This window comes from Hemiscyllium ocellatum, chromosome 7 (genome assembly GCF_020745735.1).
Source record: "Hemiscyllium ocellatum isolate sHemOce1 chromosome 7, sHemOce1.pat.X.cur, whole genome shotgun sequence".
In the NCBI taxonomy this organism is placed as follows: Eukaryota; Metazoa; Chordata; class Chondrichthyes; order Orectolobiformes; family Hemiscylliidae; genus Hemiscyllium; species Hemiscyllium ocellatum.
Genome location: NC_083407.1, coordinates 75,003,524 through 75,024,768, shown reverse-complemented (window position 1 = coordinate 75,024,768; position 21,245 = coordinate 75,003,524). Strand labels below are relative to the sequence as shown.

The 21,245-nt window shown below is 38.5% G+C and overlaps 1 protein-coding gene across 1 annotated transcript in view; it reads right to left on the bottom strand.

The window, feature by feature from the left end:
- The window catches only part of znf804a (zinc finger protein 804A), a 352,992-nt gene extending 332,825 nt beyond the window's left edge, over positions 1-20,167 (bottom strand). The window contains exon 1 of the mRNA XM_060828122.1: positions 20,057-20,167. Coding sequence (XP_060684105.1) covers positions 20,057-20,167 — 111 coding nt within the window. The remainder of the gene's footprint in view (positions 1-20,056) is intronic.
- Positions 20,168-21,245: the final 1,078 nt, after the last annotated feature.

Here is a 21,245-nt window from a genome sequence, read left to right as displayed (position 1 = left end):
CAGCAGTTACAAATAATGCTTCATTATGTTCTGTGCAAAATTGTTCCAAATTCTATAATTTTTTTACTTGTTGAAATTATAATTGCTTGTACTTAGTTATTGACAGCTCTTTCATCACCTCAGCATCATAATGCAGAATAATCACATCTATCAAAAACAACTAATATAGTTAAGCAATAACAGACACATGTTTGCATTTTGCTAAAGAGCTAAGAATAGGTCATCTGTTTGAAAGACAAAGTCACAAAATGAGTCCTTTAATTGATGCAACTAATGTCACTTAACCAACAAGAACAAATGCAAACATATTATGTGTCGAGGGTTGCCTTGTTCCCAATGGCATATCCCCCTTTTGATGTTATTTATTTCATCTGACTTCAGCACACAATGTATTTATAGTAATATGTACTGTATAGCTCTCTAAAATTGACTGAAGTAGGATGCGCCATAAAATTATAGCCTTGCATGAATACCTTAGCACATCATTGAATGAATTCAACCATTTTTTAGCACTTTTCTGTCCCTTTCAATGAAGGGAAAAACCTGGAGACTTTGCATTAGCTGGCTTCAATCTTTTAGGCCTACTTCTGTGCACTGCCTCCTGTGGTAACAAGTTGTTATGTAAGGGCATCATCACTATACAGAGGTATTATTATGTCTTAAAATTTTACATTCAACCAAAATGCAATGTACCCCCCAAGTATGGTAGTTAATTCAAATCTAACTGTTCAGTCTTGCTGCAGCGATGGCACTTACCTAACAATCAAAAGGTTATAGGTTCAAATCCCACTACAGAGATCTGAGACCAGGTTTACATTTCCATCTAATACTGTAGGAATGCTGCACAGTCAGACATACTGTCTTTCAGATAAGTTGTTAAGCCAACAATACAAGCCAGAGTTCTGCTACCGAGACAGGGAGCTTCAGTTGGTTTGAGAAGTAGGAGTAGGACACATTTGGGCCTATCATTGCCTAACATAAACCTTGGGGATGACGGAGTGCCAAGGAAGGCTGGTTAAAAGGTCTGCCTCAGTTTTCTGTTACTTAAGAGTTTCTTTTAGATCCTCTCAACCTTACGACTCACACACACTCAAACATCACTCTCCCACAGGCCCCATTCTTTCAAACTGATGATCCCACCCACTCTAATGACCTTCACCTCCCATCAGCCACTTACCCAATAGCCACCACGGAAAGACATCAGGGACGGTGTATAATAAAAATAAATAAAGTTCTTATACAGCTGCCATCCTTACACACTTGTTAGAAAATAAATGTCTACTCATGAAACCCATTCAAAGATTTAAATCTCCTCCAGTGGTTAATTCTTTATGAAAATAAATAGACAGGTGTCTCTTCTGACCCCACATCAAAATGGCTAACTTTCTGTAAATTGCCAACTAAAATGTGAATTTAGAACACTCACTATGACAATTTTAGTCTTTGAAAAACACAAAATTCATACAAACAAAATATTAGTCGTAAGCAATGTCAACAAAGCTGATCTCATGAATTGATGGATTTTTTTTCTAGCCTACGTCAGATGACCAGTAAATCAAAGCAATCGCGTGCAATTTTTTTTTCACTCCCACTGACATCTTATGCCTGACTTTATTTCTATAGGCATGACAGTCAAACAAACATTATCCTCCCTTCAAAAAGTATTAAGTTCTGCTTCATCAATTTGTAATTCACACTCATGACTTCTTGTAACAGCCAAAATGGGATCTTATTGAATTCAGCGCTAAGTTCAAGTGGCACTGTGGAGTTCAGCTTTCCCTCTTGAAGGATTCATGTCTGCCCTCTTCTGTCAGCCAACAAAAATAAGAACTATCACATCTAGGTCCTGACCATCATTTTCAAAGGTCTCCAACATCAGCCTGAACCTGTGAATAGCTGGACCTTCATCTTGACAAAAGCTAACATCCCATGGGACTATTGACAGAAGTCTGAGAGTGTTCTTTTGTTTTACTGAACCAACTCTTTCCCATTGACCTATACCAAAGAAACAAAATAGCTTTCAAGTATCTCATTGTTTTGTGGAACATAGATAAGTTTAAATGGACTTCTACACTTCCCTATACTGTACAACAATTACGCCTCAAAAGCACTTGATTAGCTGTGAAGTACGTTGAGTGTCCTGAGATCATGAAAGGCACTTTCTATTTAAATGTAATATTGCTATTTTTAAATCATTGGATCTTAATTTGTTAAAATTGGGATTCACATTATCAATTAAACTGAAACTTAAAAGATCCTGAGAGGCTTTCTTTCTTTGAACACAGAGAATGTCACTACTACATCTGAGATTTTAAGCTATTTGTGAATAAAAATTTCAAAACTAGAGGATTCCATAATAGCTGATGAGAAAAGAAATGCTATGAATATTAATTATACTAGACTTAATAACATATGGATGAGCTGAACAATGAGACACAAACTTCTGGATGTAATCCCAAAATTTCAGAGAAGCAACAATACAGATATAAATAGATATAATTCACAAGCTAAGCTGTTCATTTCATTGTCCTAATACTATTTTAGTTGGGCGTGGCATGGTTGGACCGAAGAATCTGTTTCCATGTTGTATGACTTAAAAAAAAACTGAGCTTTGGTTGCTTATTTTTATTCATTAATTTGAGCTTCAACATTTTGTCATCAATGCCTCATACATCTAGGATGGGTTTTGGTGCTCGTGTAAAAATATTTTTAAAATGTAGCTACTGTTGACTAAATTAAATGATGAACATGTGTTATTTAAGATTATTAACACATGTATAAAGAGGGATTTAGTTTAATCCACATTTAGAAGAAGATTATGCAACAACTGCCTTATCCATGAAACACATTTCTAACTTTCTGGCTAAGGCAGCCTTAAAGGGATTGTTCCATTGAATTTAAAGTGATTTGTATTCCATTGTTATGTCTAGTTAATTGTTTTAAAGTGCTTATGGTTATAATGGGTTTTTACAAACAATGTTCAACAATTTTATTCTTTGTGCCATGAGTGTCTTAGCTGCTAGTTATCTTCTTTCTGAACAAGTAAGCCTATGGTTCAACTCCCACACTATGACTTAGTAACCGGGGAAGGAACATTCTCATGACTGAAAGCTGGTTATTAATCAGCCTAGAAAATTCTAACTCTCGGCACTATTCACCAATGGAGATATATGTGTAAAAGTATGAACAGATACTATTCAGTCCATAGCTCTTCTCTCGTTCACTTAAGTTGGTGACATGAGCATTTAATTACTTCAGATGGCAAAAATCCAACAATGGTAACAGCTGTGAACTGATACAAATAATACATTTCAAGATTAATGTCATACTCAAAGAATTGTAAAACCTGAACTTTTATATCATATTCAGTTGCATATTTGCGTTGTGATGCAGTCGAACTCTTTAGATAAATAATATTTTAGCGTTAGCTAATGGATAGTCATGAGTGTGTTGTTGTTTAAGAGTGTCTGGGTTAATACTGAAGAATTCCTTAAACACCATCCACTATGATGACGTTATATGGTCTTGATAGGAGAACACCTTAGGATCACTAAAGAGGAAATCCTATTATCTGTGTCTTCCCCATTATTACAGAAACTATGTCTATCATATCTTAACGTGCATATAGTTGCTATTGTGTAATAAACAACTTCTCATAAAAAGCCTCTTCTTGTTAGACTGCCATGTAATTTTTCACACTGGACTAATCAGTGTTTAACCCTACCCTGAAAGATGATGGTGGTGGCAAATAAACCTTTCCGTGAGTTATAGTACAGAGAACTCCTATAATATGATGAGCCATGGTATAGATTGCTCATGTGTGGCAAGTAATGGCTCCAGTTAACTGGCCTTTAAAACCCTGGCTGTAGTGGAGTTTTAAAGGTCCTTCAGACAGAGCTTTATGATGGATACATAATGGATAGATAATCAGCAGCAGGTAGAGTGGAAACTCTTCACAATTTCCAATTCATAAACTCCACAAAAGAGAACCTTGTGGCAAGATTCATCAAGGCAGAATCAACAATCAATTGTAAAGGCATTTCAGACCTGGTCAGAGATGCACTGCAATGGGAGAATATTTGAACTCCCTACAACTGTAAAATTAGTCACTGGAAGGGAATTACAGATTTCATTGTGGACTGGTAGTGGAGGAGCAGTGCTAAGTTGGGGTTCAGCCATGAGCGAGCAGATAGTGGAGGCTCTGTCAATAAAGTTAAAATCCTCTATGGGCAAGGGGAAACTGTTAGATTAACAGCCTGAGAAAGCAAGATGTGAGGGAAGACTTTCAGCCCCTGACGTCCCATGTTGATTACTATTACTGTGTAGAATAATGGAAGGGATCTTCAATAGTGCTATCAAACAGCTCTTGCAACGGAATAATCTGATCACTAATGCTCAGTCTGAGCTCTGCCAGTGCCTCTAAGTTCATAATCTCATTGCAGCCTTAGTTCAAACATTAACAAAAGAGCTAAACTCCAAATGAGTGACTGCTCTTGACATCAAGACAACTTTCAACCAAGCCTGGAATTAACCCAAGGAAAACAGTAGTCAAAAGGGAATCAGGAAGAAGATTGGTCATAATCAAACAGCAGAAAAGGAACACAGTTGTGGTTGCTGTTGGTCCAGCAACTCACGCCAAGGACATTACTGCAGGAATCCCTTAGGGTCGTCCCCTGTGCTCAACTATCCTCAGCTACTTTAATCAATGACACTCCTCAATCACAACATCAGAAGTGAGACTATTTGTTGATGACTACACAATGATTTTTTTTTTAAACCAGTTACTGAAGCAGTGTCTGTTATACGCAGCAAAACCTGACAATTCAGGTTTGGACTGATGATTGGCAAGTAACATTCACGTCACATAAGTACCAGATAATGACCATTTTCAATAAGACAGAAACTAACCAACACCCCTTGAAGTCAAATGGCATTATCATCATTAAATCTCTACTAACAACTTTCTGATGATGGCCATTGACCAGAAACTGAACTGTATGCTTTAGCTACAAGAGCAGGTCAGATGCTAGGAATTCTATGATGAATAACTCACTTCCTGAATCCCCAATGCCTGTCTATAATATACAAAGGCACAAGTAAGGAGTGGGAGGTAATACTCTCCAACTTGACAGCATAGAGAGCAAAGCAGCCCGCTTGATTTGCAGCCCACCTACCATCTTCAAAATTCAATTCCTTCTCTATCAACAGACCGTGGAACCAGTATGCATACAATATTCAACAACGCTCCTTCAACAGCAACATCCAATCTCAAAACTTCTATTAGTTAGGAGTACATGGCCATCAGATGCATAGGAACATCACATCTGTAAACCACACCAAACCATACACCATCCTGACATGGAGAAAGTGAGGACTGCAGATGCTGGAGATCAAAGTCGAGAGTGTGTTGCTGGAAAAGCACAGCAGGTCAGGTAGCATCCGAAGAACAGGAGGGTTCTAATGAAGGACTTACGCCCAAAATGTGGATTCTCCTGCTCCTCAGATGCTGCCTGACCTGCTGCACTTTTCCAGCAATAGTCTCTCGACCAACATCCTGACATGGAATTACATTGATGTTCCTTTGCTGTCAATGAGTCAAAATCATGGAGCCCTCTTCCTTACAGTTTGGTGATGTCCATAAATCCTAAGGCAGTTCACGATCATCTTCACCAGTCCAAGTAAGGACAGGAAATAGATTCTAATCATCAATTCTTACATCTTATGAACAGATTGTAAAAGTACTGCTCATATCAAGCATTGCCACCATAACAAGCAAGAGCCATGAGCCAAAGCTACAATAAAAGGAAATTACCGGCAATATAAACAATGAGGTCATAAACCCAGGAATGCCACAAAGCCAGAATTCAAACAATAAAAGGAATATTTTAGAAACCTAAGCAGATAGTATCTAATGGAATAAGAAAATTAGGACAATGTCAGGGCCACAGAACGACAGGAGATGCATTATAAAACCACAGTGAAGACAGGAAGCATTTATTCAAACCACAAACAGCAGGAATCACATAGAAAAAAACTATTAAAGGAATAGGATTCATCATGTAATGGGGTGAATAATGGGAGTCATTTATTGAAACAGTGATTAGAAAGAACTAAATTTATTGAAGCTGCAGGCAGTGGGATTCACTCCGTAAAGCTATTAAGGAAACAGGAATTGGTTGTTAAGACCATAATTAGCAGGTGTCATCCAGAGAAACCACAGAAACATCCATTTTATGTCCAAAAAAGCAGTAATCCTCCATTTTAATTGCAGAAGACAGCAATTCTTCATTTTGACTGCAGAAACATAGGAGAGCCTGTTGGTACAGCATAGCAGCAGCACTCCTGCAAAATTAAATACCTTTAAAGCAAGGGGAATAAATAATCATAACTGAAAGACACAGGTTCAGAAATTCACTTTAGTTTACTTAGTTTCATAAATGGTTAAAAAAAAAACAAACATACAGCCAGACATCTTGGAGAAAACAATTCTTGAGACAAAAAGCAACTTCCAAATTACATACTAAGATCGATTCTATATACAATTAAGGGTATCACAAAGGCTGTTGTAGCTCACTAAGTTATACAAAGGTGTAACAAAAGCTTTTGCAGAAGGATTGAAACCTTTTCACCTTAAATAAATGAAATTATTGAAAGAGCAAGATTTTAACTGTGACAGGTCATCTAAATATATGATCTCTTCACATTAGTTGAAAAATAGGACAATGGTGATTCAGAGTCAAAATTCATCAGAGATAGAACTGTTGTTGGAATTGCTGATGATTCTTTGTCAAATTTATTGCAATGAAAAGATGATTTGACTTAAGAGAAAGCTATTCAATTAATATATAAAACAGAAAACCTAATGCAACCTAGATCGCTTTTACATAGCTATGGAGAAGGAGAGGATTAGGCAAAATGGGAGGGTATTTAATTGGGGAAGAGGAAACTATGATGCGATTAGACATGAGTTAGGAAGGATGGATTGGGAGCAATTGTTCCATGGTAAAGGCACTATAGACATGTGGAGACTGTTTAAGGAACAGTTGTTGCAAGTAATGAATAAATATGTCCCTCTGAGACAGGCAAGAAGTGATAAGATAAAGGAACCTTGGATGGCGAGAGCGGTGGAGCTTCATGTCAAAAGGAAAAAGGTAGCTTGCATAAGGTGGAGGAAGCTAGGGTCAAGCTCAGCTCTACAGGATGACAGGCAGACGAGGAAGGAGCTTAAAAATGGGCTGAGGAGAGCCAGGAGGGAACACGAGAAAGGCTTGTCAGAACGGATTAGGGAGAACACAAAGGCATTTTACACTTATGTGAGGAATAAGAGAATGGTCAAAGAAAGAGTAGGGCTGATCAGAGGGAATTTGTGTGTGGAGTCTGAGGAGGTAGGGGAACCCCTAAATGAGTTTTTTGCTTCTGTCTTTACGAAAGAAACGAACTTTGTAGTGAATGAAACCTTTGAAGAGCAGGTGTGCATGCTGAAATGGATAGAGATAGAGGAAGGTGATGTGCTGAAAATTTTGTCAAACATTAAGATTGACAACTCGCCAGGCCCGGACCAGATTTGTCCTTGGCTACTTTGGGAAACGAGAAATGCAATTGCTTCACCACTTGCGAAGATCTTTGCATCCTCGCTCTCCACTGGAGTCATACCTGAGGACTGGAGAGAGGCAAATGTAATTCCTCTCTTCAAGAAAGGAAATAGGGAAATCCCTGGCAATTACAGACCAGTCAGTCTCACATCCGTCGTCTGCAAGGTGTTAGAAAGGATTCTGAGAGATAGGATTTATGACCATCTGGAAGAGCATGGCTTGATTAAATTCAGTCAACATGGATTTGTGAGGGGCAGGTCATGCCTCACAAACCTTATCGAGTTCTTTGAGGATGTGACTAGAAAAGTTAATGAGGGTCGAGCTGTGGATGTGGTGTACATGGACTTCAGCAAGGCATTTGATAAGGTTCCCCATGGTAGGCTCATTCAGAAGGTCAGGAGGAATGGGATTCAGGGGAATATAGCTGTCTGGATACAGAATTGGCTGGCCAACAGAAGACAGCGAGTGGTAGTAGAAGGAAAATATTCTGCCTGGAAGTCTGTAGTGAATGGTGTTCCACAGGGCTCTGTCCTTGGGCCTCTATTGTTTGTAATTTTTATTAATGATTTGGATGAGGGGATTGAAGGATGGGTGAGCAAGTTTGCAGATGACACAAAGGTTGGAGGTGTCGTTGACAGTATAGAGGGCTGTTGTAGGCTGCAGCATGACATTGACGGGATGCAGAGATGGGCTGGAAGATGGCAGATGGAGTTCAACCTGGATAAATGTGAGGTGATGCATTTTGGAAGGTTGAATTTGAAAGCTGAGTACAGGATTAAGGATACGATTCTTGACAGCGTGGAGGAACAGAGGGATCTTGGTGTGCAAGTACATAGATCCCTTAAAATGGCCACCCAAGTGGACAGGGTTGTTAAGAAAGCATATGGTGTTTCGGCTTTCATTAACAGGGGGATTGAGTTTAAGAGTCATGAGATCTTGTTGCAGCTCTATAAAACTTTGGTTAGACCGCACTTGGAATACTGTGTCCAGTTCTGTCGCCTTATTATAAGAAAGATGTGGATGCTTTGGAGAGGGTTCAGAGAAGGTTTACCAGGATGCTGCCTGGACTGGAGGGCATATCTTATGAGGAGAGGTTGACTGAGCTCGAACTTTTTTCATTGGAGAAAAGGAGGAGAAGAGGGGACCTAATTGAGGTATACAAGATAATGAGAGGGATAGATAGAGTCGATAGCCAGAGACTATTTCCCAGGGCAGAAATGGCTAACACGAGGGATCATAGTTTTAAGCTGGTTGGAGGAAAGTATAGAGAGGATGTCAGAGGCAGGTTCTTTACACAGAGAGTTGAGAGAGCATGGAATGCGTTGCCAGCAGCAGTTGTGGAGGCAGGGTCATTGGGGACATTTAAGAGACTCCTGGACATGCATATGATCACAGAAATTTGAGGGTGCATACATGAGGATCAGTGGTAGGCACAACATCGTGGGCTGAAAGGCCTGTTCTGTGCTGTACTGTTCTATGTTCTATGTATCTTAAGAGGGGAGATGTATCTTATCACAGGCAGTCAGTAGAATCCATTCAGTTCTTAATCACATGAGAAATTAGCACAGTAAGTATAAAGACATCAGATATTAACCAACATTGTCAGGGCTTGCAGCATGGATATCTCACAGGCACAAGTAGTGTCCAGCTATTCAAGAAGAACACCTAATCCATAAAAGGACATGTAATTTTCAGGAAGTCATAGAATCCTTACAGTGTGGTAGCAGGCTTTTCGACCCATTGAATCCACACCGACCCTTTGGAAACCATCCCACACAGATCCACGCCCCGAACCCTATCCCTGTAACCCCACATTTCCCATAGCTAGCACATCATTGGACCGTAAGAGGAAACCCTAGGACCAGGAGGAAACCCATGTAGACATATGGGGTGGAGGGGAAGAGGATGTGCAAACTCTAAACAAATGATTGCCCAAGGCTGGAACTGAACCCAGGTCCCTGGAATTGTGAGGCAGCAGTGATAAACATTGAGATTCTGAAGGGGACAATAGACACAGAGCATAAAGAAATCAAATAGTTATTCAGAAAAAGAAGTCCATGAACTAAAATAAGCTACAGTAGAAAGGGAGCGAACCAACTGGATCTAAAAAAAATTTCTTGAAAGTAGGAGACAGAGGGTGGTGATAGAGGGTTGTTTTTCAGACTGCAGGGCCTGTGATTAATGGTATGCCACGAGGATCGATACTGAGTTCACTGCTTTTCATCATTTATATAAATAATTTGGGTGTGAATATTGGAGGTATGGCTCATAAGTTTGCAGATGACAACAAAATTGGTGATGCAATGGACAATGGACCTTCATCAGGTGAGCCAATGGACCAAGGAGTGGCAGATGGAGTTTAACTTCAATCAATGTGAGCTGCTGTATTTTGGTAAGACAAACCAGAGCAAGATTTATATAGTAACTGGTAGAGCCGTGGGGAGTGTTACTGAACAAAGGGATCTCAGGGAGCAGGTGCATATTTCCCTGAACGTGGAATGACAGATTGACAGGATTGTGAAGAAGGGGTTTGGCACACTTGCTTTTTATTGGTCAGTGCCTGACGTGTAGGGATTGTCATGTTGTGGCTGTGTAGGACATTGATCCGGCCAAGTTTAGAATACAGCATTCAGTTCTGGTCTCCTTGCTATTGGAAGTTTGGTGTTAAACTTGAAAGAGTTCAGACAAGATTTACAAGGATGTTGCCAGGGTTTAGAGGATTTGAACTATAGGGAGAAGCTGAATAGGCTGGGGCATTTTTCCATGGAAAGTTGGAGTCTGAGGGGGTGACCTTATAAAATGATGAGGAGCATGGACAGGTGAATAACCAAAACCTTTTTCCAAGGATAGGGGAGTCCAAAACTACAGAGCATAGGCTTAAGGTTAGAGGGGAAAGATTTGAAAGGGACTTGAGGGGCAATATTTTCCACACAGAGTGGCGCACATATGGGACGAGCTGCCAGAGGAAGCAGGTACAATTATAATATTTAACAGGTATCTGGATGGGTACATGAATAGGAATGGTTTAGAGGGGTATGGCCCAAATACTGGCAAATGGGACTGGATCAGTTTAGGAGGAGTTGGACCAAAGGGTCGCTTTCAATGCCGTATGACACTGGCTCGATAAAAGCCAAAGGTATTCTTAAGAGAAAAGATGACCTAGCCTTTTTGCAGGGAGACATTTATGTCAATTGCAGTTTCATTAATTTCAAGTTTGATACAGGAGCAAGTATCACTGTATAGTATAAAATGGTTGAAGAAACATTCCCTACAGTCAATGTAATTAGAATATCCGGGAGCCTTTAAGATTAAAGCTATGCTCCAAGCAACTCGCTGACATAAAGCATTTCAGATAGAAGAGAACTTATACATATTTGACCATGTAACATTCTCATACTTGAGAAGAAATGTGTCATATAGATCTCACAGCAAAAGGTAAGGAGCTTTTTTTGTGCAGGGTTGCCCTAAATTATTTAATAGATTAGGATAACTCAACACTGAATACAGCATTACACTAAATAAATATAATTGATCATCATGTCTCTACACACCAGAAAGTTTCTGCAGCCTTTAATGAAACAAGTTGAGAAACAATTTAAAGAGATGACTAGGATGTGTAACATTTCCCTTGAAATAAAACCACTGATTAATGCTTGGGCATTTATCTGTATCTCAACCTAATGTGTCCAGCCAAATTTGTGTTGAGCTCACACAACTCAATGGTAAGAGAAATCCATCCTAGGTCTACAGTTAATTAGAATTTAACCAAGTTATCCAAAAGTAGAGTTTTCATGAAATTCAATGCAAACAGTAAATTCTGATGGATATGATTGGGTGAACAGTTAATATTCCTTATCACATTAATAACTCCATTGGGAGGTTTTGCTTCAATTGACTGGCTTTCAAAATTGTCTTGACCCAGAGAATTTTCATTGAACTTTGTCCAATGTTTTACAAAAAGTCTTCAAGGTATCATGTGTCCCAAGGATGACATACTGCAACATGCAAAAATTGTCCAGGAGTATGATCAGAGAGTGCAAGGCATTTTAAACAGCTTGCTGCAGAAGTCTAAATCACAGAATCCCTACAGTGTAGAAACAGGCCACTTGGCCCATCGGGTCTATACCAACCCCCAGCAGAACATCCCGGTTCCAGCATTTTCCACCTTGCCTGCATATCCCTGGACACTATGGGCATTTTAGCATGCACCATCCCTTAGATTGCAGTTAATAAAAAAGAACCTCAAGGATGATAATCCCTGAATTACTACTTCAAGTCATAGAGATGTACAGCATAGAAACAAGATCCTTTGGTCCAACTAGTCTATGCCGACCAGATATCCCAACCTAATCTATTCCCATTTGCCAGCACTTGGTTCGTATCCCTCTAAACCCTTTCTATTCATGTACCCATCCAGATGCCTTTTAAATTTTGTAATTGTACCAGCCTTCACCACTTTCTCTGGCAGCACATTCCATACACATACCACCCTCTGCAAGAAAAAAAAATCACCCCTTAGGTCCCTTTTTCCCTCTCACCCTAAATCTACGCCCTCTAGTTCTGGGACTCCCCCACCCCAGGGAAAAGACTTTGTCTATTTATCCTATCCATGCTCCTCATTATTTTATAAGCCTCTATAGGATCACCGCTCAGCCTCTGCCACTCCAGGAAAAACAACCCCAGCCTATTCAGCTTCTCTCTATAACTCAAATCCTCCAACCCTGCCAACATTCTTGTAAGTTTTTTCTGAACCCTTTCAAGTTTCACAACATCCTTCTGATAGGAGGAAGACCAGAACTGCATACAATATTCCAACAGTGGCCTAACCAACATCCTGTACAGATGCAACATGATCTCCCAACTCCTATACTCAATGCTCTGACCAAGGAAGGAAAGCATACCAAACACCTTCTTCACTATCCTATCTACTTGCGACTCCACTTTCAAGGAACTATGAACCTGCACTCCAAGGTCTCTTTGTTCAGCAACACTCCCTAAATGAATAACATACAAACTGGTAAAGAGCTTTGTAGATTAGAAAATTACATGCATGGCTCAAAAAAAAAATGGCATGGAAAGAAAATGTTTCAATTCATTGGGCACTGGCATCAGCACCCAAGAAAGATGGTGGTGGTCAGTTGAGATAGCCTCTACTGCAATTAAAATTGGGATGAATGACCTGGCAATTGGCATATCCAAGAGAATGGAAAGAGCTTTAAACTAAAAAGGGAATTATCAGAAAAAGGGAATTTATAAATCAAAAGGGAAATCTCAAAACAATACTATGTGTGGCTATATGATTAATGATATGCAAAGTTGGACAGGAAGAAATAGAGCTTACCAGTAGTATTTTATATAGGTGAATAAAATTCTTGTAATGAGTAGCAGTAAAAAAGAAAATTAAATTATTTTTATTTAGATGCACAAAGTTTTGTGAGCACATAGGTAAACTAGGTGCACAAATAGAAATATATGGGATTGATATAATCACTATTGTAGAGACAGGTGCTGTTATGAGATCTGAAGGGCTGAAGTGAGGTGAGCACTGCTAAGGATGAACGGAAGAGAACAATTTCATCAACTAAACAGCATGGGTGGAAATGATTGAGAGAGTCAAAAGCAGGAGCATCCCCCCCCCCCCCTCCAAACGGAAGCCGAAACATAAGCCAGGACCTCAAAAGAGCAGGAAACATAGAACATGATACTTTCAGATGTCAAACCCCACACTTTCAATTTTCCAGCATTTTCAAAGGTAGCACTCCTCACATCAACATTTTGTATCATTCCACTCATTCTGTTCCCTCTCCCAGCACCTTACATCTCCATCTTAGCAGCCACTCACAGTGACCTTGTGCCTACTACCTTCTCATTGCTATGCCTCACTCAACAGCCATCAAAATTACTCAAACTTCTGAGCTTTCTCTCCTTGCAAGAGACAGCACATCATTTTGTGAGGGTCAGAGACACAGTGTGAATGGGGGTGCTGGGATGGCAGTTGCCCTCCAATGACAGACACCCCTGATGGCATTGGCAATATGTACTCACAGTGAAGTAAGGTGTGTGATTTATACATTTCAATATCATTTATTTTTGAGTCCAGATTTTTACATCTTGAACTAGAGACATACGGGTTTTCTATGTGTCTGAAGGGGTTAAGTTTTAGCTCGTAAGTATTTCTGCAGCCATTTCTTTCAAATAAAAAATGTAACAGGGATAGTTTTAGAGATTTGTTTTTGTTTGCTTTGCTTCCATTAGGAGAATCTATAAGCAATGTGAACAGTGTAATTTTTTGAGCTGTCAGAGAGAAGATTCTGGAATTTTGGGGGGGGGCACGGGGAAGATCATAACTTAACAAAATGTTTTTGGGTTTCAACAGGACAGTTCTGCAGGGTTCTTGGCTGAAGCTGGATGTGTAAAGCAGGGAGAGGGAGAAAAAGCAAGAAAGGGAGACAACGGTTACTTATGTGTAAGGAATTTAGTATAAGTTCCATACCAGAAATGTTTGCTTAAATTCAACAGGTTTATTATTTGAATAATCGATATTCAGCCAGTGCATTGCCTGGTATGGGTCTTAGCCACACACACCAACCAGGAAGGTTCCTAAGATTTGATGCCTAACTTTAATGATGGACTAATATCAGTCAGATAGTCATAATGTTAACTTGTTTTTGGTGTTTGGACTAATGAGGCGAGTGTGATTATTATCAGAAGATCATTACTAGATGTGTAAGTAGATGTAATTGGACACAATTACAATGGGCATACTGGTGCAATAATATTTACATCTAAAGCTCACACATTCAGAAAGTTCATCCATGTGAAAGGGCCAGTAGGTTTTCAACTGAAGTATGAGTTGGCGCTAAGCGATGGAGTTATAATAGGTTTCTTTTCTCTCTGTATGTGAGTGTAATCTTTGAAAGCCTCCTCTTTTCTGGCTTTAAGGCTCCATCATAAAAATTAACCAGCTCTTCTCAAGAGGTTGCCAGAGTTGGAGGGTTTGAGCTATAGGGAGAGGCTGAATATGCTGGGGCTGTTTTCCCTGGAGCATCGGAGGCTGAGGGGTGACCCTATGAGCAGCATGGATAGGGTAAATCAACAAGGTCTTTTCATTGGGGCGGGAAGGTCCAGAACTAGAGGGCAAAGGTTTAGCGTGAGGGAAAACATTTAAAAGGGACCTAGGGGGCAACTTTTTCACAAAGAGGGTGATGCGTGTATGGAATGAGCTGCCAGAGGAAGTGGAAGAGGCTGGTACAATTACAGCACTTAAAAAGGTATCTGGATGGGTACATGAATTGGCAGGATTTAGAGGGATATGAACCAAGTGCTGGCAAATGGGACTAAATTAGGTTGGGATATCTGGTCAGCATGGATGGGTTGACTGAAGGTTTTGTTTCCATGCTGTACATCTCCATTATTCTATGACTCTAAAACATTGAAGGGATGTTCGAAGCTGAGAAAAGTACCAGCTCAGTTATATGATGTATTTTGTGTCATAACTTCCACTTTATTCATAAATCAAATCTGCAACATTGTGTGCATTTATATCAATGTGACACTACCTCATTAAAGCCAAAAGCTAAACAAAATATGAACCAGCTAGCTAAATTTCAGTCTGAATTGTCCAGGAAGAATATCAGTCAGGATCATCTGCTGTGGGAAACCAAGCATTTTGAGATGCTGGTGCTCAGAAATGTCAAGAGAGCTGCTAGTCTGTCTGTGGACTGTGAATTTACTGGCTGCGAAGCAATGAAAGCACTCTCTGAAAGAAGAAGTTCTTTATATAGCAGTTCTCAATGACTGTAGCTGGAACTCATCAGTGTAACTGATCAAAGTATTCCTAGTTTGTTAGGTTCACTGATGAATCTCTGCTGTCCACTTGTCTTGGTGACTCTGGCATGTCACCATCAACAGATTGGGAAACAGGTTCCATGGCAGATAAAACAGGATTTATGACTGTAGCTTCTCACATGTACCTTCTTAACAACCTCAACTGGTTTTAATTACTTAAAAAAGGTTCCAAGATCCCTGTCCTGCTTAAGTGTGCTCATTGCCCTTAAGTTTTAATGTTCTTACGTCAATGGACAGTCAAATTGAAAGATAGTGTAAGTCAAGTTTTCAAACTGAAGATAATTCAACCACTTTGAAGGTTCACTTAGTATTAATGACCTTAATTTTTATAAAAGCATTGTTGGAAGCAATTATCCAAAATATTTTGATAAATTTAATCACGATGGATTCAAATAAATCAGAAAACAAGTGAGCAACATTTCTAGCAGTTTAGGTCTAGTAATTTAGACCCTTAGGTTTAAAAAATATTGATTTTTTTTATCTAAACAAAATGCAATATTGTTGCACAAGATTATGAAATTACCAGTGAGAGTAAGAAGGATTAGCTAAACAATATTGATTAAAACATTCTTAAATTATTATTTTAGGACATACTCTTAAGTCATGCCAAATTGGATGCCTTCTTAACTGTATCAAAAGTTCCTGATGTCTCAAAGGAACCAAATTGCTGAACGCAGTTAGACAAATAATTTAGTACAGAAGAATTATAGGTATTAGTATCAATCTTTCCCCTTCCGTTTTCCTTTCGTTCATTTTTACCCAGTTTCTGAAATCTTGAGTAGTCCTCAAATAGAAAGGTAGTAACAATTTACTATAACCAATATTAACACCAATCGTTTGTCAAGATGAGTTGGCCAATATTATACGTTCCCTCCTTTCAGTATAATGAGATTCTTTGTCTATGTGATGCGCCACCTAGCAACTCAAAATAAAACTTAGGAATTTCATTCAAGTGTCACAAATTATTGTGAATGGCCCAAATCTAGAATGTTCTATCTTCTACCTGAAAGTAGTCCTCTCAAATAGTTTAACTAATGAACCATACACCAATGCTTGGTTTTGTTTTTATAGGAAACACATTTTGCAGATTCTCTTATGAGATATTACACTCAATTAAACAATTCTTTGAATAAATGTTATTTGTAAACTGTTGAAGCATGCCAAATATTCCTGTGGTAATCATTACGAGGAATGTTAGCCAAGAGTGCTCTGTTCAGTCGAGATAGAATTCTATGTGCTTTACTGCGGCAGGTAAAAAATGTAATTTATCAGCCTGTATTTTCCAGTGTTTTTAAAATGTTCTGTATGGCCACAAGAAACATCTCATCTTGCTGTCTGCTGCCACAGCCTGGTTGCTTTTCAAAGCGCCAGCTTCTGTTTTTCAATCATGAACCCCTTTCTCTGTTCATTTTTAAATAACAAAAATCACAGAATGGGTGCTTTATGTAAATGTTAATTTCTTTTTCATTTACCAACACATACAAATAACTAATTAACTGGTATTAAATTTAATCTTTTCCATAGAATCCATACCTCTAACCCCTTTGATCTGATGAAGCTGATACAAGTCTTTTGTGTATTATCAAAACATCATTAGCATAGAACCTTCCTTATGCCATGTATCTTATCCGGATTGCTCTCCCAATACAATACTTTGGCATTATATAATAGTTTAGGTGTGAATATATCCAGTAATTGTAGAAATGTCTAATATTCAAGTTGTGAATGGAAACCTCATAATAACACAACGCATGTATAACACAAAACTGGCTTGAAATGCTAATTTCATTTAGCCTCTATCTACTCAGTGAAGGTAATGGTGGAAATTAAAAATTCTTTGAGCGTAGGAAAGGAATTAATTATTTGGCCACTCAAATCTGCACCACCATTCAATCAGATTGTTTCTAATTTGTACTTCAATCCTATTTTCCCAACTATGTCTCATACACCTTCACATGCTTTCTAAGCAACTCTTGAGCAATTTTAGTTTTCAAATATGCAATTGATCCAGCAAAATAATCTTTTGGGCAACACCTTCCATCATTCCACTAAGCTTTATGTTAAAGCAGAATTTCCAAATTATGCTTTTAAGTAGTTTGGCTGAAATTTTAAGATTATGCCCCATTATTCTACTGCACCTCAAATGACAAAACAACATCTCTGTATTTATCCTATCACATTTTTGTATTGTTTTAATCAGTTAGATTGCCCTTTAGTTGTGTAAACCCAAGTGAATAAAAACATAGATGAATTATCCTCACAATTTCAATGCTTTAAGAATTCAAGTGAGTCAGCTACTCCCTGTCATGTGATGTGGTACCCAAAACTGAAGGCAGTACTCTGGGTGAGGCATCACTGGAGGACAACTCCCTTCCCTTTGTATTCCAATCCCCTTGAGATAAAGGCAATGTTTCATTTCCTAGTTTGTCATCTTCTAGTTGAAACAGATTTGAAGATTACAGAAGCTAATGTATCGTTTCAGGGTATTTTTCAATATCTTTGTTCTTACCTAAGGAAATTTATTGCCTTTTATTTTTAGAATGCCCATTTGTAATATTTTATATTCATTTTTTGGCAATTTTTACTATTTAAAATGTTTATGCATAATCAGGATTTCTATCAGGATAACTTTTTGGGCAAGATCTTCTTGTGTTCAAACTGTTCATATTTACATTTGATACATTCAATTTGCTACATCCAGGAAGCAAATCTGTATCCTTTTGATTTGTAGCTTTGTTCAACTCAAAGACAAAGACATTCTTGCACATAAGGAAGACAGCCAGCCCATTGGATCACTCTCTATAGAAAGCCCGAATGAAGTCAATCAGTCCCATTTCTCTGTTCTATCCCTGCGGTTATGCAAGTTTATTTCCACCAAAGTATCCATTCAATTCAGTTTTCAAAACATTCATTGTTCTGCTTTCACCAACCTCATAAGCAGAAAGTTCCAGGAATACATAAAATTTCACATTTGATTACCAAATTTTTAAATTATAACATGTTTTGATCAGCTAGTCATTATTATATCATGCTACTGACCCACTATTACTGCAAGTTTAGAAAATATTCACACACTCTGTTTCTCAACATGTTCCGCACTCCAAGCTATTTACTTTCTGGTATGTTTTCAGAACTTGTACATCAGAGCTATAGGGTTATACAATATGTATGCAAGTTAAAGAACTAAAACAATGCAGTACAATCACATTGTTTTTCCACTGGCTGTTACATTAATGATATCTAGACACCAGTCTGAAGTGCGAATGAAACTTCTGATACAATTGGTAGCCATGAACCTCATACTTAACAGTTGCTGTGCAGAGTGAGGAACTCAATTCATATGCCTCTAAATAGCTTATCAATTTAATATCCATCAGCATTATCTTTAATTAAATGCTATTCTTGCAGAAAATCATTTGAAAGCTTTATAGAAGTTTTGCTCTGTTTGTTCTTGCAGTTGCCATGCTGACAATGAACTAGAACTGTTAGTTTTGATGTTAGCATGGCTTCACCATTTTTCAGGATTCCTAAGTTTTAAGTAAATATCCTAACTAGGAAAAATTAGTGAAAAATCAGTCCAATTTCCCACTAAATTCATGTTTAAGTTTGGAACAATATTGGTTGATCCAGACAAAGTTGAACTTGAAAGCTAGCTTTTTAATTTGTTAATTTGATGAAACATCGTCAAAGTAAAGACCAGCAGTCTTAAGATGCTTTCATGTATAACTTTATAAATCTCCCAAACAAATATTGTGCTTGTGTACACGCTAGTACATAATATTCCACAGACTGAACTGACCAACCCTGGTGCCATGACATCTAGGAGTCAAATTCTCCCTTAAAGCTGTTTCTAAAAGAATGCTATCAGACTTCCCCGATGATTATTCCTTGTTCAAGCGATCACCCAGAAGCCTTTTACTTTCACGTCTCATTCCTTTGCAGCTCATCCAGTAATTAGGATGAAATAAATTTAGAACAGGCAGGACCGGAGCAGATGAGGCGGTGTGGCAACTTGCACTCATTTCATACTGCTCTTGACAGGCAGCCTACTAGTGGTACAAATTGGAGGATTAAAGAAAGAGTTGAGATGAAAATAGCGAGGAATCTGAGTATTAATTATTTGTGGTTGCTAGTTAGTTAACAATAAAATCACAAATCGTTAAACACAAGCCTGCCATGAAATCGTTAGACTCCTGCAATCTTGACAGGTGGTCCGAGGTAATTTGGCGAACTCGGAAAGCACTAAAGTAAAGAGCAATTCAACTAAAGAATGTAAATAATAGAAAGACATGTAATTACATTTTGCTGCATATTACTAGCATTCTTAAGCCACCCTGCATATTTGATTGCAGCAATCTATTGATATCTAAAGTCGTAGCAAGTAATCAATGTGTACGTCATCTTTTTATTACTTCATTAACCCAAAATGTACTGAGGAAAATTATAGATAAAGACCATTGCTATTGTTTAAATTTCATCCGGCACACAGAAACATGTACGTCAATGTCATTATATATGTCCCTGAATTTTATTTTATCAACTATATAAGCAAGTAAAAGTTGAAACTATCAGCAATCAATTAACTTTCTGCAATAAGCTTAAAATAAGTTAAATACCAGTGTCTTGTTTCCATTCTTGCAGAGAGGTCCCCGAAAAACTCCCTTGATATTTCTGAAATGGCCATTGCTAAGGTGTGTGGAGCTGATGACAATATAGTAACACGCCATATGATGCTGTAGCTCCCATGCACACAGTGCATACAGTTCAAGTGGACTGCAAACGAGAAGCCTCCTGATGATCTGAGCTGAGAACACACAGTACTCAATGAATGCCGCTCCTCGTTTCTCTTGTTTCACACTCGTACATCAGCATAAGCAAATGAGGTATTAGCTAGTCAGCTCTTCCGTCTGCTGCTGATTCGTCCTGCTTAAAACAGTGTGTCCAATCTCTTTGCATCTCTGCTGCACGAATGTGAGTTCTGAACCTCAGTCTCTCACAGGCATAACATTATACATCATAAAGAGCTGCTGGTCCATTGCACTGGGCCAATGGCAGAAAGCCACTAGCCTAATACTGAAAGCTGTCTGAGAAGTACATATGTCACATGCTGCTTCTACACATTACTGACTCAGCCTCACAGAGCCCTGCACATGGCAAGTCTCGTCCAACCAGCAGACAGCTGCAACAGCATTCATAAGAATGATTGGGAGATCAGTGCAGTGAAAATAGTTTCACATAGATCAAGGTGAGAACATTTCTGAAGCATCATTTGACAGCTGCCAACATACGGCAAAGCTCACTTGACAACCTTTTAGTAGTTCATTGTTTACTGTATGTCACTCTATTTGGTGATTTATTTACAATATTATTTTTCACATCAGAATCACATTAATACATTCAGATCTGACAAATCAGTATAATAATAAAGTGGGCACTGTTAAGTTTGGAGTCTCACAGGAGGAATAGCAAATCATAATTTCTGTTACTAAATATTCTGCTGTTTGGGCAAAGTCTAATAGAATTATCTCATTTACCATAACAAGGGCCACTAGAGAGCAACCACTGCAAACATTGTTTCCCCAACTGACACTCACAGTAGAAGTGTGCTGTTACTGTTTGCACAGTGAACTATGCTTGATCATAGTTCTCATTCTTACCGTTGCATAGTTGTGTTTTATTTTCCTATGAATCAACTCGCATTCAAAGCACAAGCCATTGTCTTCATAAAACCTGATTTTTTATTACAAACGGCTTATGTATTTCTTCTGATTAAACATGAATTCTTCATGCAATTTGGCTGATGTG